This window comes from Polistes fuscatus, unplaced genomic scaffold (genome assembly GCF_010416935.1).
Source record: "Polistes fuscatus isolate 324 unplaced genomic scaffold, CU_Pfus_HIC Scaffold6, whole genome shotgun sequence".
NCBI classification, from domain to species: domain Eukaryota; kingdom Metazoa; phylum Arthropoda; class Insecta; order Hymenoptera; family Vespidae; genus Polistes; species Polistes fuscatus.
This window is the reverse complement of record NW_025113140.1, coordinates 12,556,843-12,575,373: the sequence shown is the minus strand read 5'-3', so window position 1 is coordinate 12,575,373 and position 18,531 is coordinate 12,556,843. Positions and strand designations below refer to the sequence as shown.

The following is an 18,531-nucleotide window of genomic DNA, read 5'->3' as shown; positions in this document are numbered from 1 at the left end:
ATAGAAAAGAAACCTCGTTGCAGATATTTTTAAAATAATTGACATAAAGCACTGTAACTATCCTTAAAGAATTAAAATAACAATTAATGGAGCAATAATTTGGTACCTAATCGATAAGGCAGATCAATAACACGAATTTTTCCATATCGATACAGAATATGGGAATTTATACTTTCATAGTTGGCATGAGAGATATCAATTGTTTTAAAAATATCTGCAACGTGGTTTCTTTTCTATACGATCATGTTTTTCTGTGCGATGTGATAAAGCTTTTAGTGTATGTTGTCTTTATTCTATTCGTTATTTATCAAATATTAACAAGATACGTGTACCTTAATAGAAAAATAAAATTAGTTTCTTTGATTTATTTAATAAATAAATTATCATGTCAAGCTTGACTAACGTGGTCATAAGGAAAGACGGGTTACGTTCTTGTGTCGACAAGCTTGTGTGCGTGTATAAAACGTTAGCAACAATTTGAATTTGCAAGTAAGAAAATATTTATCTAATTTCGTTCGATCGATTAACAATACTTTTCTAATGACTTTCTTTAATTCATGTTATATGATTTTATAAGATATATCACTTTATACAAGTGATTATTATTTTATTTATCATGTTTTTTATTTATTAAAATATATGGATTTTTATATAGTACAAGTATATAAGTAGCAAGTCAAAATACAAGCCGGCAATCGCTCAGCCAATTAGCGTTGTTTTCATGACGTCGGTGCAGGAGATCGCACGAAAGTTTTGTCGTCCCGCTTAATTCAGGTAATTAAAAGATATTTCTAATGTACACCTTCCTATTATATATCAAACGATAGCAACAAACAGGATTCTTATACGTGAGTGTTTTCAAAACGAAATATTAAAAAGTTCGAAAGATATCCGTGAAAATGTATCTCGTCTTCGCGTCAAATCTCACCAATGTTACTTAACAGTATTTTTTTCTATTTTCCAGCTTATTTTCACGGTATCGATACTTACTATCATCTCTAATGATGCTTTAATGAATTATTTTTCATAATTATGTCTTCAAAGATTGTATTTCGTATTAAATTCGATTTTTTTCACGTACACACATATACAAGCGTATACACATAATATATACATAAGTTAAGTAACTCATACACATACATTTATATATTTGATTTTCTTTATATTGTACTAATGTAATCTTATTTTTTACTTTTCCTAGATTTCCGAGCATTAGGAGAATCCAGGACGAATCCGCATACCTAACCTTATTGTTGTGTTCACTTTTTTATCTCCTTTATATTTGTCGAAGTAAGTCTACCCCTTTTTTTTATAACGTAGAGAAGTGTAATAGAAAGAGTGAGAAAAAAGCAAGAATATAAGAAAGGAAGAAGAAGGAGAAAAAGAAAGAAAGAGAGAGAGAGAGAGAAAGCAAGAGAATAAGAAAACAAAACATTTGGTTTATAAACACGTATTAATACGTCTCTGTGTTTTTCAGCTTGCTCGAGCTAACAATGAGATAAAAACAAAAACAGTTGAAATTTATTTATTTATTTAATAATATTTTATTGACCCTAGAGCCTAGGCTCCCTAAAGGCCATTAATTACAGTAAAGTACAATATAATGTATAGATAAAACAAAACAAAAATTAAAATTATGTAATTATTATTAAACTTATCATTATATTAGTAGTAACGCACAGTAAGTAGATAAATGTAAAAAGAAAATAGTAAATAATACATAAATAAAAGTATAACAGTTCTATAATAGTGGTATAGTAGTATTGGTTCGAAGCAATAAACATATGGTTTTAAAGAAAAAAAAAAAATTAAATTAAATTAAATCGTAATTCACAAAACACGCTGAATATCTCTATCAATAAAGTAGGTATAACATCTTAATCTGAATTCTTTATAGTCACTTAGAGCTACGATATCATCCGGTAGTTGATTCCACAAACGAACAGCAGTAACCAAAAATGATTTGTCATAAGTCCTGGTTCTTGCATAAGGTAAACATAATACATCCAATTGCCTGACAGCACGACCACGAACAGAAGTAAGAATACTAAAGTTCGTTCTTAATATTTTGTCGTGCTGAAGACGCAACATTTTATATACTATGCAGGCCATTAAGAAGTCACGTCGACCTTGTAAAGTAAACCATCCTAAAGCTACTACAATATTATTTACTAAGATTATTTACTAATATTATTTACTAAAACCATGGATATTTGATAAATCCATTGATGGCAAAATTTTTACTGGTTCCGATCCGTTTTTAAGGTCTATGCAAACAGAATTAGCCGTGATCCAGATATTTTTTTTGCTGATTTGAGGAAAATTCTTAATAATATTTTGCCGCAATTTATATAATGCCGTTGGATACCGCTTATTTACAAAAATTGGAGTCTTTTGTGACCCATCGATGATTAAATTTGCTGTAACATCATTGCGTTTCCTCCTGCGGGCAATAAACTTGTCGACCAAATTTGATGAATGGCATTTTACGATGATGTCCCGTTCGCGAACGGAGTTTCCTCTAGCATTTTTCTTTGTTTTGTGTCCGATTCTCTCTACCAATGAAAAACTATTTACACTAACGTCAGGAACCTCTAGAATTTTTCCGAGTTTAGCCACAGCAGCTGGTAAGCTCTCCAAAGCCGCCTCTTTCCGTTACTAAATTCGTTACTCTCAAAGGTAAACAGAGAGAGAGGTGCTCATTCCTCTTCCGTCCTTCGACAAGTTAAGACCGGTGAAAGTAACGACGCATTAAACTATTGAATAATTTTATTTATAACGTTCTCATGTTAATTTAAATACTTTCAAGAGTTTTTTATTACATAGAACAGTATAACAGACGGTTTATATTTTAGATTATTCTTTATTGAGTTTGCTGATACAAATTTTGTTTTATTTAAAAAACTTTAAAGATTTTTAATTAATATTTTTTCTTCTATTTTTATGATATAATATCTTTTAATGTGTGCCCAGCCTTCAGAAATGATTTACAGGGAATATTGTACTATAATCTTTAGTATGTTTCAGCTTTGCAAATTTTTTCTTTAATTTTATTTTATTCATCGTCATCCTAAGGTCTAAACAGCCTAAGGCAGTCATCAATGAAGACTAAAAGTAAGTATATTTTCTTATGAAACATTTCTATGATAACTTTAATGGTTTTTTATTATAACGATGATATTAATTGTTCTTTTTCTTTTTCTGTTTTAGAATATCATTGCAATCGAGCGCGTAGGCAATGAAGTACTCGTGTGTTGTATCGTTAAAATAAACTACAAAAGAATCGGAAAGTAAAGTCAGTGTTGTACGCCGTATGTAACAGTTTCGTTTTTTCGGGTAAAAAAACTCCGAAAGTTTCTTTTATTCGATTTAAACATGTGCTCATCGTCATCCTAAGGGTAGGATACCCACCGTGCATTTATCAATGAAGAATAAACGTAAGTCAATTTTTATTTTAAACACTTTCTCAATAATTATAATAATTTTGTTTTTATTTCTGTTTCAGATCATCATGGGAATACTGCAGTGTTAGAAGTGTTTGTGAATTGTGTTTGTGAAGTGTTGCAAGTATTCGTGCACTGCAATCGTGCACGAAGCAATATACGGGAGTATTCGTATCGTTTAAATATAATTAAAATCACGGATTAGAAGCACATTTGTTCGTTAATTTCAATTCCGTCGCGTTCGCGAACTATTTTTGAAATTTATATATTAAATTAACCGTGACCAAGGCAGTAATTGCATTAGAGTTTGTTCAAGTAAAGTTGTATTTTTATCCTTAAACAGTCGCACAGACTGTTCGCGTATTAGAGTCAGTGCATCAATGAAGATTTTTGTGCTTGCATTGACTGTGTGCAAAGCAGTCTTTGAATTAGTTGTAGAATCAGTGAACGGGCGTAAAACAAATTAAAATCAAACGTGAATTTGAGTCAGTATTGTTCGTCGTATAATAAAATTTCGGTTACGCGATAAGAAAATCATCTATAGTTTCTTATTTTCGTTAATACCGCGTTATTAGATTCGCGCGAGATGCATCACCATAATGCCATTGAGCTTCATCCCATTGAAATGCGTTGTAAGTATTTATTTTTATTAACATATTATTCGTTTTTGTTTGATATGATTTTGGATCATATTACATATAACTTATCATTTTATTAACACTTAAGACTGTGAATTCTAAATACCTCTACGCACACATAAAAAACAAAAATTCTGAAAAAGTTGCTTTTTACATTTTTTACGAGCTTAAGACTATGGACTGCTTTCTTAGCAAATTCCTTAAGGAATCGAGTTAAGTCATCGAACTAAGCTTGGTCCTACAATTTTTATTTTTTTTTTAATATTAGTGATGGACTTATAAGTTTTACTTATATTCTATTTCATGCCCAAACCATTAAAATTTCGAAAAAATAAAAATTCTTAAAATTCCATATCATATTCAATAAGATATAATATAATAATCCTGAAATCGTTCCGGTTCTGGATCTCATTCCGCTATTGGGTCTTTTACCTTACCCATTAGCATATAAGTTTAGAAAAAGTGGTTGAAATAGGATGTCGGAGGTGCTCCGGGATATGTTCTCTAGTTTAGGCTTTTGCACCCTGGTGGTATGTGTGAGAATCGTGGAGTGAGTGGGTGGGTATGTATGTTTATTCTTTTTAAATATGGGTAATTGGCAGACAGGTAGCATACTTTTTTGAATGAATGTGAAAACTTTCATTTTAAGTAGGAAGGATCCAGGAAAGACACTAGGCTTGCTTTTACTCCGGAGTGGAAATTCCGCCTCCTGGTTTATACAGAATTGTTACAAAATTATATCATTTCATTCTAATATGCTTGCTTTGTAACTTTATTTTGTGACTCTTCTGTAATCTTTATTATGTATCATTATTCAAAGGGATTTGCAACGATTTGAAAGATTCATTTCTATTTCGATTCTATCTTGAACGAGATAGAGTCGAACAAATTTGCAAATACTTCGACAAATTTGATACTTAGTTTTAAATATTATAACTAACACTTCGCACTATCGCAATTTAGTATTTGAAATATTTGATATAATTCAGTATAAAGAATAAATTAAATAAAAATATTGCAAGAAAATGCATTGCATTTATAGAATTATTTTTATTTCAATTAAATTTTATTACTGGATAGTAAAAATGCGACGTGTTATTAGGTCATCGAGTATAATTATCTGCTTGGACATTCGATTAATTGTGCTCGTGTATATGTTAATGAACTCTCAGTTCATTGATAGTCCACGAGCTTGAATAACTAACAGAAAATGTACATTAATATTTTAATAACTGAAAATTAAAATCATCAAACAAAATACGAGTTAATTTGCAAAACAAAGTACGAGAAATCTTATCTTACTTGCACGTAGAAAATGTCCAATGCAGTTTTCAGAGATGAAGAAAGAAGAGGCTAATGCCGAAGAGGCCCCCACTTAATTGTGGCTGAAAAGGGCAACTACAGGCTATTGAGTTATTTTCAAAGGTTCAACAATAAGTTCGCACTTATCGAGAATAGCTCTCTAGTCATATTTTATATTTTATTGTGTTACTTTTTTGCTCGTCATTAATTTTTTGTTGCAATTGGAGATGATGGACCATTCCATCTCCTTGGGACACAAAATTCGTGTCTATATCGTCAAAAAGATGCATAAATTTTTAGTTAAAGTCAAAAACATTAAAATTCCCTTATTATTAAATTTTAAAGCTTAATTAACGTTCGATAAATATTAAAATAATTTCTTTTCTTGTTTCGTGTTTAAGATTTTTCACTGTGATCGTATTTTATTAAATTTGAATTTTTTCTTTCCTATATAATGCAGTTTAAAAGTATTTCATAATAATTAATAGATATTATTTTTTTTAGTAACTTCATATTTGTTCTTTTGCCTTGTTTTTGTTATATATATTTTATGTAAATGTAAAATCATGCGTTTAAATTTTAATTTATTGCAACGATAAATAGAGATTTTTAGTAAAAATAAATAAAGAATTCAATTGAAAAGTGCATCTGCGAATGAGACGATCAGGCTATTGTATTACTTGTTGTACGATTACTTATTGTATGATTAATATAGTTTTCTTCTTGTTACAGGTAATCATCGTTAGATTTTTCATCTACTCGTTTTGATTTTCTTCTACTCGACCTCCTAATATAATATATAGTATAATAGTTACTTTTTAAAATATATATGTATAAATACATTTCTGAAGGCACACACATGTTTATAGATTAAAAATTTAATAGAATTATTTAAAATTCTTTTACAATATAACTATACTATATATAATATCAAAGAATATATCATATACTATCATATACTATCAAAGAATACTATATTCATTGTACCGTCGTCGCGTTTAGTATACACTATTGCCCACTGGTGGTTCCGATAGTAACAAAAATGAAACTGGGTAGATAAAAAAGGAGACTTGTGAGCTTTATTATCAAGCTATATCTATTGTATTATATTTTTAGAGCCTTACTATCATATTATCAACAATGCCTAGGCATTTTGTAGAATATCGGCATTTCGTACTTTGCCGGCAACATATATATATATATGAGAAAACATGCAATCGTTTGTTGGAAATGTAAGTATGTAGATAAAGTTATTTATTCATTTGTATTAATTCTATTTAACCTTTTCGCTACGAGCGTCGTCTATAGACGACATCCGCGCTACGACCTGTATGTACGAGTAATTTGTTATTGGAAAGTGTTTGTTGTTTGTTATTGTATTTTGTTATTGCAAAAAATGTAATTTTTAATTTTTAAATATATTTTTATTGATAATAATTGCAAGATTTTCAATTATGTTAGTTGTATAAAATTAAAGAATCGTACGATCCAGAGAATAACGAGGCTGCACCGAAAGATGCAAGTCCGAACACCAGTTTAGCTAAGCGCAACATGCACACACTTTACGGTGCAGTGCTCCGTACAGTGCCGCTACTCCGGCGGCACAGCGGCCTGTACAGCGATGTTACTCCGGCGGAAAACACTGCCGTAGCGAAAGGGTTAATATTAGTTATTAGCTAGTTATTTAAACGAATTTTTATTAAATTATCCCATGAAGAAGGATTACATGCCTCTAAGTAATATTAAGATATGGGAATAATTTACTCATCTGCATAAAGATGTTACTTGTTTTATAACTTTCTAAATCACGATTAAAAATATTTGAGTTTTTTCAGTAATAAATCCGTTATAAATAAAAATGCTTGTCCCATATTTAATAAATGATGTTAATAATATTATTGAAAACAGTGATGTTCGTATGATAATAATAGTTATTGCATTATAGACCTTTGTAAATATATGACGATATCAATATTAATATTACCCACTCATATGTCAAATAACTCCACAAAACAAGAAGCAGAAAAAATGGTCACATCATTTATCATTGAATAGCCTCAAAAATTGATCTCATTTAGTGGTATTAAGCCTAATTATTAAGGAAATATATTTGAAATATACGAAAGTTAAGTACAGATTAAGTACTTTGATAATAAAATATAAAAATATCCTGAACATAGAATTAATCGCTCTAATCTGTGAATGGCTTATATATAATTGATATCGCATTATACAATAACTATCTTATATTGATATTTTCGAAGACATTTATAATACTCATCAATATACGTACTTCAGCTACAGATGCTTGACTGAGGCACAGATGGTATATTACAAGAAATGGAAAACCTTTGATGCATGCAATTACATATTTTTTTAAAAGATCGAGCACATTCATTAAATATTATATATAAGTATAATTTTTCTAAAAGCATTAGTTGCGAAAATATTGAACACAAATGTATTTATAAAGAGGCACCTCATCATTTTTTCTCTCATAAAAATATGTATTGTATTCAATTTATATGAAATCATGTTTTGTTTATTTTCAAAGATGAAATTGTTTATTTTTGTAATAAATGAAATCTTAAAAATCTCACTATAAAAATAACTTTGTTATATATTGCGTTCATTACTTATATACAAAATGTTACCATGATCACTGTTTTACTTCCTAATTTTTTAACTTCAGTTTAGAGTATATTTTATAAACTTTTTAATATGTCTGCACATAAACTATTATATTTTCTATGTATGATTAATTTTATTATTACGTGTGTTTATAATAAATTATTATATATTGTTCAATATAATTAATACGAATAGGCTCTAGAAAACTCTGGAAGTATTGCTTATCTATTTCTTGCATACTGGTTCATTTGTTAATAATAATCATTGTTTCTATGGTCAATTATCTTTTATAACAATGTAAGATTTTGTATATATATATTTTATAGATCATATTTAGGGTTATGCGTTATTCGCAACAATGTAAAAGTAATATGTCTTCATAGATGAAATATTTACTCTGTATCTAAGATATCTGTACAATGAGATGGAAAATTATTCTATAATACGTTTTATACAAAACTGATGATAAAATAAGAGAAATCATTATTGAATATATGTATACATAGACCAGTCCTTTCTACAGATAATTTCTTTAAAAATAAATACTGAAAACAATTGCTTGTTTGATACATGAAAATATAAATATTTATCTTTAAAAATATTTAAAAATTTTTTTAGAGTAAGTAAATTATTCATTGCTGTATTAGGAACATAATACAAATAGGTAATACCACAGCAATAACTGAAAAAGAGACGATAAATTTGATGTAATAGATATCTTAAATAATCTACGTATTTTTTGTAGATTTGAACGTCTATATCCCAACTTGCATAATTAATAATTGCACTAAATTTCCGTATGATCACAAATTGCTTTATGTATAGTAATTTTACCATACAAAAATTATAAAGCGTAGTGCTATTTTCTGTATAAGCAGCTTATATAGCTGTATGAAAATATGTCTAATGTTAAAAAACAATAGCACACTAATTTGGTCATAATAAGGAGATACAATGTATTTTCATAATAAGTTATCACTTAGATTGTAAATTTTCTTCTTCATCATCACTATAATCATCGCTTAAATATTGAGTACTTTGTGATAATTCGTAGCGTCCAGTCTTTTTTGGTGGAGGACTGTAATGCATAATATTGTTTATTACTTTGAGTTCATAAAAAATAATTTTTATATAATATTCTTATATATATATGCTATTGTTAATGTACAGATTCCAGGCATTGTATAACCTGCCCGAGGCATTCTATAAAATGTGCACTATAAGATTGAGCAATATATATTTTGAGCATGTTTTCGTACATTACCCGGTCAATCTATAGAATGCCCAGAGGATTTTGGTTAATCTATAATATATATTTCAGTTGACTGTGTTTAGAGCATTAGGGAGGAGAGGAAGCATTTTTAAGCTCTAGTAAGTGAAATAAACCAAGGAAATTTAAAAATTTGTACACAATTTCAGTAACAAATTTCGATCAATCTTTAAAATATGCTTCAGTATGCTTTTCTCTCCGAAACTTGTTATTGATATTGTATATAAATTTTTAAATTTCCTTGGTTTATTTCACTTACTAGAGCTTAAAAATGCTTCCCCACCCCCCGTGCTCTAAACACAACCAACTGAAAGCTATATTATAAATTGACCAGGCAATCTATACAATGTCCTAATCGATTGTAGGATATTGTTAGTAATACATTGACCATAATATATATATATAAATTAAAATTGCAATATTATTTTCAAATAAACCTTGTTTGGTCCTCATCGTTGTTGCTACTATTACTACCATTTGGACTGCCATCTCTTTTTGGACTTGCTGGAGGTGAAAGTGCTTGCATTAAACGTCCTTTACTTTCATTCCAAATTGTTGACTGTAAAAAAAAAAGAAAAAGTTAAAAAAAAACGTAAAATCACATATTTATCAGTCAAAACTAGCACTGTTTTTCTTTTTCATTGTTTTTTACTAGTATATAATATATATTAATATAATATAAGTACTATAATAAATACCAAATTTTGTCTGAAATATTTTATTTTATTTTCACATTCAGAATGGTATGCAATGAAATTGAAATAAGAGATCTTCAAAGGTGTAACTTTTCAAAATCATTATTCATCTAGGAATAAAAAAGAATTCATTTGTACCGTTATATCGAGTATTTTTTATTCCTTTTGTGAACATGCTTTATATTGGTTTATTATGATAAAATATATAGTAATAATGAAGATAATTCCTGGGAAGTAAATATAACCCACCAATCTTCCTTCCCTTCCGAATAATAAAAGAAATGCATCAATGAAGTCCCGTGATTTTTCCTCCCATTTACTAATCATGTCCATACGTTTTTCACCTATATTTTCCATAACTCGTTTACCTTTATCTTTAAGATCATCAAATTTATTTTGTAATCGAAATTTCTTTTCCTAAAATAATAAATTTTTAAAAACAATTTTTTAATTAGACTCAGTAATTGTTTAATATAATAATACCCCTCGCAAATTACTTACATTGAGGAAAGAAACATTGAGTTCTTTGGCACTGTAACCTCGTGCTAAATTTCTTCTTACATAAATATCATAATCCTTAACAATTCTTGCAACAATATCTGATGTAGATACCCCTTCTGTTCTTTGCGTAGCTACAAACATACCTTTAGCTTTTAATGCGGCATAAACATCTGAACCATCATCTGTCATATAAGGTATGTCATCGTGTGCTACAAAATCGATCTATAAAAACAATCAATTATAATTTTAATATGGATGGAAATATCTAATATAGATTGATATTATGTACATCATATATTATAGAGACATGATTTTTACTTTATACGATATAAAAAAATTCTTTCGGATAATAGATTAGTTTAAACATACTTTATGTTTTTTAATAAAATCATCATCTAATTCCCATGGAGCATCCCTTACAACTTCATCCACATAGCGACAATGTCTTACTGCATCATACCTTTCAGCATCTGTCATCACAGTTCTTCCTTTTTTGCTATGTGTTAATTCATCATTGCAAACTATCAAATAAAAAGGTAAAAATAAAAAATAATAATTTCTACAAATTTATAAAAAATTTATAAGCAAAATTTAAGATCTCACACACCTCCAACAATGAGATAAACATTTGGGAATATATTTTTAGCTTGTAGTAATTGTCGAGCATGTCCTTGATGAAAAAGATCATATATACCATCAGCATATACTCTAACTCTTCTAGGTGCTATAAAATATATCATGTTACAAAATATTGTATAGTAAAAATTATGATAATAGCATAATTGGTTTGTTACTTAAACTTAACATTATAACGTGCAAATAATATTATATAAATATTTATATAAGAGTTTATTTTTCATAACTCTTATCATTATAAACTCTATTCCTTTAAATAATAAATGATCAATAAATATTCTTATGAACAAACCTTTCCCACTACGTGCCATCCTTAATGTGATTTGAGTATTGTAATCACATGCATCTCTTTCAGTAATTGCTTCTGGATCATCACTGAATGGAGCCTCTTTACAAATTGACTGAAATAAATTTTGTTATCATTTCTAAATTTACATCAATAATTATGTAGTTAAAAAGATTTTCAATGCAAAATAATTAAATCTTGAAAAGTCCTGAAGACTAAAAAAGATAAAATTCATAATTAAAATTCTAATTCACGTGTTTACTAAAAATTTCATACTATTATATTTGTTATCACAAAATTTTTTGTTTCCTCAAATCATTGTATCTAACAATCCATCTTTGAATTATACTTGTATAATAAATAATTTACTTTGTTTAATACATTTATTAGACAAAATAAAATGTTTCATAAAATTTAAAAATATCTAATTAAAGATTAACAAAAATATATTTGAACTCTATCGTTTCTTCAATTTACTCAGTATTACAGTACTTGACATTGACTTTTTAAATTTCATAGTAGGTAGTCTCTGTTACTAAAGTAAGGAATTTCCAGCTTTTATATCAAATCAAATATGTTAATGCTACGACGTTATGTTCATAATATTATCAGTTAGCATTAAGTTATATGTACATTGTGGATTGTGTAAGATATAATATATATGATTTCGATTATAAATAGTGTCAGAGTTGTATGAAATACATATATGTATGTATGTAATATGTTTAAATACATATGAATTGATTATATATTACTAATTCTTAAAATTAATGTATATATAAAAATCAATCTTGTATGTGTACAATACATACATATGTATTATATATTATTATTATATTATACATATTATTTATATCGATATACAAAAAATAAGCTAAAATTTAAGTGTAGCTTATGTACAAACCATAAATGTTTATAAATAGATAAAAGACTTAAACAGTAATATAATTAGTAAAACGTTATATAAAATATGTATTACTTACAGGATTGATGGGAGAATCTTCTCTAGAGGATGTGCTTTCTCCATTGTGATTATTTGTATACGATTCAGAGTTCAACATAGTTTCCTCTCTACAACGCTTCCTTGACATGATTTTATAATAACAACTTTAAACCCATAAAGTGTCCTTTATGCTAAAATTAAATAACACACATTCATGTATAGATTATATCTGATATTTTAAAATTGTACATGAATTAATGAAAAATCATAATGATATAAAGCTGTATTAGTTTGTAAATGATTAAGAATAGTAAATAAAAAAAATAATTACTAATACATATTACATTCAAAGCCATGTGAAAATATATAGTTGACTGACTGACAATTAATTTAAAATAAAACAGATACATATGTTTCTATCTACGATTGAGTTGTTTACATAATGGCATACCTGTGCACGCATGCAGGACGCTTTATATATTATATTCTGTGCACAAATAAGTTTGTACACAAAAAGGGCAGCCATGAATATGTATAGTAACACCACTGAAAAATATATCTAATATTGAATTTATTATAAATTTAACTGTATAGTATTTAATGAGTTACACACATTTTTCGATACTTTTTCAAATAGAGTAACTTTTTTTATAAAGTAGACCAAATATTTTTTAGGCATAGAGAAATTAGTATGATATGTGAAATATGTATAAAATGATACTGAAGAAAATATTTTTTGATTGTAACAATGATACCAAAATATGATATAAGTATTCTAAATATTTTTTATCAAGAACTTTTATTTAAAAAAAAAAAACGAATATACTTGATAAAAGCTTGAAGAGAACTTACTTCATATTTTTTATCACTGGTACAAAAGAAAAAAATTCTTTTTAATTATACTTCATATACGTAATATGTTAATATCTTTATACCCATTTTGGAATTTTTTTTTAAATTGTTATGCACAGAAATAATTATTAAATTTGAACAAATGTTTAGATACTTCTGTGACTAACTTTAATTATATCCATATAAATATCAAATGCAGATTTATAAACTACAGAATAATATATATATGTATATGTATGTATATTAGAGAGTCATATATTTCTTGTTTGAGATATTTAAAGAATTTACATTTGAACACTAAATGAATTCTATATAATATTGAAATAACAAACACTATCTAATGGTTCATTTTTGACAATATCGTGAAAATTACATTGAATTAATGTAGTTTAAAATAATATGGTGTGAAATAACTGATAAACTAATTTCTTTTTAATTTTGACTTTCCACTTTCATAATTATGGGCACACATATAAATGCACAATGAAAATAATATAATATAGACTTTTATCGTATATATAGGCTTTAAATATAGTATAATACTCATTTAGTTTATCTAGTTTTTATCTCTTGTGAAATATGCATCCTTAATTTTTAGATTCATTCTTTTATCTATTAGAAATTTGTTTATTTTGTAATACTAAACAAATTCTATATTAATGACTCACTAGCATCCTACTCATTAGAATCCTAAAGTGACTAATGAAGTTGTATCATTCAACTTTGTTATTAAAATACGTTTCTTCTCTAACTTTTATTTGTAATAATCTTTAAAGGTATGCGTGTACAGTTTTAATGATATAGACATAACGTGTAAATTCAAAGAAAACGGAAGAGAAAAAAAATCAAACCGTTAGAAATAAAAGAACAATGCAACTGCACATCATAAGATAGCTATGGTGTTTGTATATTTAATGGTTATGTATTATCGGTATTTTACGATTACCGTATAGAATTTTATTAATGATTCCAATTCAGTTTCATAGAAACTAACGAAAATTTTGTTCTCTTTCTCTTTTTCTTTTTCTTTTTCTCTAAATATGTATTACTAACCTTTCAACGCCCTAATTTTCCAGTCGTAATTTATTGTATTTGATTAATTTTAAGTAGACATGGACAATTTTTGGAAAATGAGAAATGTTCAAAACTATTTTTTCGAAAAATATTTTTAAAAAGAGTGCCACAAACACTTTTTATTTGATTAGTCGAAAATTACAATTTCTTTTTCTTTTTTTTTTGTAACGAAATTAAGGGTTTCAATTTTATTTTTGCTCCATGATATATCAACAGCTGACCTAGCAGACGCCAGTAACAACGTTTTTGTGGTGTACACACACATATACTATAAAATGTTCGCCGCTTGAGATACAGGGGCGGAATAACGGAACTATGAACCTAGAAAGAGGGTCGTAAAGCAAAATAACTTTTCTTCGTTAGATTCCCCTCCCTCTTTCTTTCCATTTAGATAAATTTTACTAATTAAGGAAAATATTTCTTTATCCATTGATATCAGTTTTTCTTAATAGAAAAAGAAAACATACAAGGAAGAAAGCATTATAAAACAAAAGAAAATATATGTATGTGTATATACCATCTATAGAATAGATTATACTATGGCACCATCTATGTTGCCTTATGACATCTATAAGGTAATTTTTTTTTCACAATGCAGAACAGAAACTTCGTGTGAAACAGAATGCAATGAATGAAATTACATCCTTGTTTAAGAATGTAGATATCATTAGCCGATGATACAAATGGTGTCACACAATTGAAAGAGCTTAACATACCGGCCTGTATGTCTTTTTTTTTATTTACTCTTAATACCTTTTTAAACGAATTTTTTGTTTTAAACTCATCATAAAAAGCATATACGATAAAAACAGTTATTTTTATGACTACATTTATACGCACGTTTATTCGTGTACTTAAAAATAAAATCTACTTTTATAATCGATATCATTTAAAACGTTTTCGTTTCATTAAACGTTGATTGGTTAGAGATAAACTATCGTTCCTTAAATAGCAAGGAAAGAAAAATATGCAGGAATTATTTCATAAATTTTGTCAAAAGTAATATTAAGCGAAACGTGTATCTTTAACCACGCCCATATGTATATATGATGCCTAATATATATGTATATATTAAACAACCAAAGTGCATTCTTTTTAATGCGATTAACCTTTTTTCTTACGAAAGCATTGGACTGTCTGTTAGAATACTACGTGAAATATCACTAGTTCTTGCTCTCTCTTTTACATTTTAGTTGTATTTAGACGTAGTAAGGTTTGATTTTTACTCGAAAAAATAATCAAATGGTAGTAATCGATTAAAGTTAAATAATTATTGTGCGATAATGTTTTATTCCTTAGAAAAAAATTAATCGCGATGTGTAAATTATTTAGAAAAGTATGTAAGTATTCTTAATAATAAAATACGTAATATGCATTACCATTATATTAGATTAATTTATAATCATTTATTACTAGGTGTTAGTTAAAAATAAATATTATTTTAGACTGTTTTCAAATATATTAATGTATGTAACATATCCTAAACTTTATCTTGTAATGACTTCTTATTTTATTAACTAAAATTTACGTATAATAAACGTATGTCAGTCAACTAGAGCATGTTGTTCGTCGAAAGTTATTTTTTTCAATTTGGATCGAGATGTAACGTTCTAGTTGGCAAGTGTGATCAGGGATTTATTTATTTTTATTACAGCGTTATTAATTTAATATAGTTCTATAGTAATATAATAATTTAATTTGTCTTTAATCTCACGTATTTTTCGAATGCAACCGATAGGTTATCTAAACATAATTTTTTCGATTCACTAATAAAATATAAGAGATTCACAAATACGAGATTGTGTGTGAGATTAATATTCCCGACTTATTTATTTAGAATTAAATGCTGATATCGTACGATTTTTAATTCAATCTAATCATTTTTAAAAACAACAGCAGTAAATTATATTAGCTATTTTTATCGTTCAAAGTGCACAACAAAATAAATATTTGTTTGTAATAACTAATAAAGTGTATTTAATTACAAATTATTCCATTTTACCAAACATTAAAACAACATTAAAAACATGATTTTCCCAACAATTTTGAGGTTTCATACGTTTCACGATGTTATAAGTAAATAAAAATAGGGATAATTTCTCGAATTACCTTCCAAAAATTGCCGCGAACTCAGCAACGAACTCTGACGACGAATATCACTACTTCCAAAAATATCACTATTTGGGATTCTTATGGGTTTTTAACGTGCGTATGTGATGGGTTAAACTTTTCGGCAGATTAAGCAGGAGTTGAATACTTGATCGATATCAAATTTGTTATCAATGAGATAACTATCTTTAGATCTAATTCGGCGTTAACAAAATTAGTAGAATAAATGACAAATGCGTATAACAAGCCTCATTCGCGTACTTCATTCGACTGTCGACGCGTGCAGCGGTAACACGACGCACGCTTGGTTTTTCTCTATATTTTCTCTCACTTACTCTTTTGCTGTTGGAGAAGGGAATAACGATGACGTAAGATCGGATGATCTGACGCGTCATGCACGTTGGATTTTATGTGCGCGCGCGACTATAAATTTGAACGGAAGAGATCGTCGTCCGATAAAATCAATCACTTTATTAACCTTTCGTATCATTTCATTACGAATATTTTGTCTGTCAATGTCCGATATTACTCATTACGTAGAAAGTATTTCATTGTTACAATGACGCAATAAGGAATACTTCTAGAGATTTTAATCAAACTTTTTCTTTTCTCTATTCCGTCATTTAAACTCTTATTCTTGTTACTGTAATTATACCGGTTCTTAATTATTCTTTTAAATCTTTCTATTATTTCCTTTTTTTTGTAATTGTATAAATTACTTTTTATTACTTTATTATTATCAATCCTATATATTGTAAAATAACTTTTCCTGTTTCATATCGTTTCGTTTTTATTTTCTTTAACAAAAGAGTATATTTATAAAAGTATCTTACCAATTCATTCGTGAATATATTAAATAATGCATTTTGTTTATAATGCATGCTAATGGCGAAATGTATTCGTGTCGTTAATTTTAATATTGAGAAAGAAAAACTCTGTATACATCAACTTTTTTTTTTGTATACCTAAAAATAAGCTTGTCTCATTTTCATTGTCATTTATTACCAATGATTACATTTCTAAACTTTAAAGAAAAAAAATATATTTTTAATTTCTTGTTTCTGTTATAAGTATATATATTTATACTTTATAAGAAATATTTAAAACTCAAGCTAATTATATTATATACATGTTAAGTGTTCTCATTTTACACTAATCATAAACAACAAGACAATCGAACTTACGCAAACTTTTAATGAAAACGGATGGCAAATGTTATGTTCTTTTTGTTATCCCAATGATATTTCTATACAGTAATTAAATTATTAGAAATGAGATCTCTACAAGAATTGCTGTATATGTGTGAGTTATTGCACAGTTTGATATGACGCCAGCATCAAATCACGAAATATACATATATAGACATGTGTATTCGTGTTGCACAGAATATATTTATGTGTATGTGTATATAAGATCAGAATTGTATGTTTATAATTGTTGAATTGGCTGTGTATTTGCAAAACGATACATCGTATCCCCAAAAAAGTTGCATAAATATGCAAACAAAATTGATATAGATTTAAATAATTTTTCGAATACTCATGTTTATTATGGCAAACGCAATTAGCGCTATATTTCACCAAGTAATTGTTAATTTCATTTGCGTAGAATTTGTGAAATCGAATAATGAAATGAAAGATAAAAATTAAGCTATCTATAAATAAAACTTACACTTTATAACACTTTAAATAATTCAAATGCAATGTTTAATCAGAAATAAAATCTCATAAATAATAATCGTCCGTATTTCTTTTTAATTTAGCTTTTGTAAGCTTCATTGATATCGTTGGTAGGGAAAAGAAACGAACGATTATAAAGCTGAAGTTTATTTTGACTTAATAATAACTTTAAAATAATCTCTATATAATAAGAATTATAGATATTTCATGTTTTTACTTTTTTTTAATCCTCATTTTGCTATTGTTATGTAACGCATAAACAGTCGCCTTTATCGTTATTCGATAAATGTTACAATTTTCTATGTGTTTCATTAAAATCATTTATTGATCTACGTGAAATCACATAATTAAGACAATATTTGTCATAAATTATTGATATTCGTAGTCAATTAGTTTGACCGTTTATACTTGTTTGATATTCATATACTTTGTTGTATTTACACATAATCGTTTGATCATTATCGCTATTAAT

At 27.4% G+C, this 18,531-nt stretch overlaps 1 protein-coding gene across 5 annotated transcripts; it reads right to left on the bottom strand.

The window, feature by feature from the left end:
- Positions 1 to 7,977: 7,977 nt before the first annotated feature.
- On the bottom strand, positions 7,978 to 16,741 carry LOC122523677 (choline-phosphate cytidylyltransferase B-like). Of its 5 annotated transcripts, none has more exons than XM_043645590.1 (10): positions 16,381 to 16,711; positions 12,797 to 12,891; positions 12,386 to 12,536; positions 11,409 to 11,517; positions 11,088 to 11,204; positions 10,850 to 11,001; positions 10,481 to 10,702; positions 10,229 to 10,396; positions 9,722 to 9,843; positions 7,978 to 9,092 (listed from the first exon to the last, which is right to left on the bottom strand). In XM_043645590.1, exons 3-10 carry the CDS (start codon positions 12,491 to 12,493, stop codon positions 8,990 to 8,992), a joined length of 1,101 nt encoding a protein of 366 aa, XP_043501525.1. In that variant the 5' UTR covers positions 12,494 to 12,536; positions 12,797 to 12,891; positions 16,381 to 16,711; the 3' UTR covers positions 7,978 to 8,989. The 5 variants fall into 5 exon arrangements, with proteins under 5 accessions (XP_043501525.1, XP_043501527.1, XP_043501526.1 ...); XM_043645592.1 differs by lacking the exon at positions 16,381 to 16,711 and adding an exon at positions 14,251 to 14,670; XM_043645591.1 differs by lacking the exon at positions 12,797 to 12,891.
- Between the last annotated feature and the right edge of the window lie 1,790 nt (positions 16,742 to 18,531).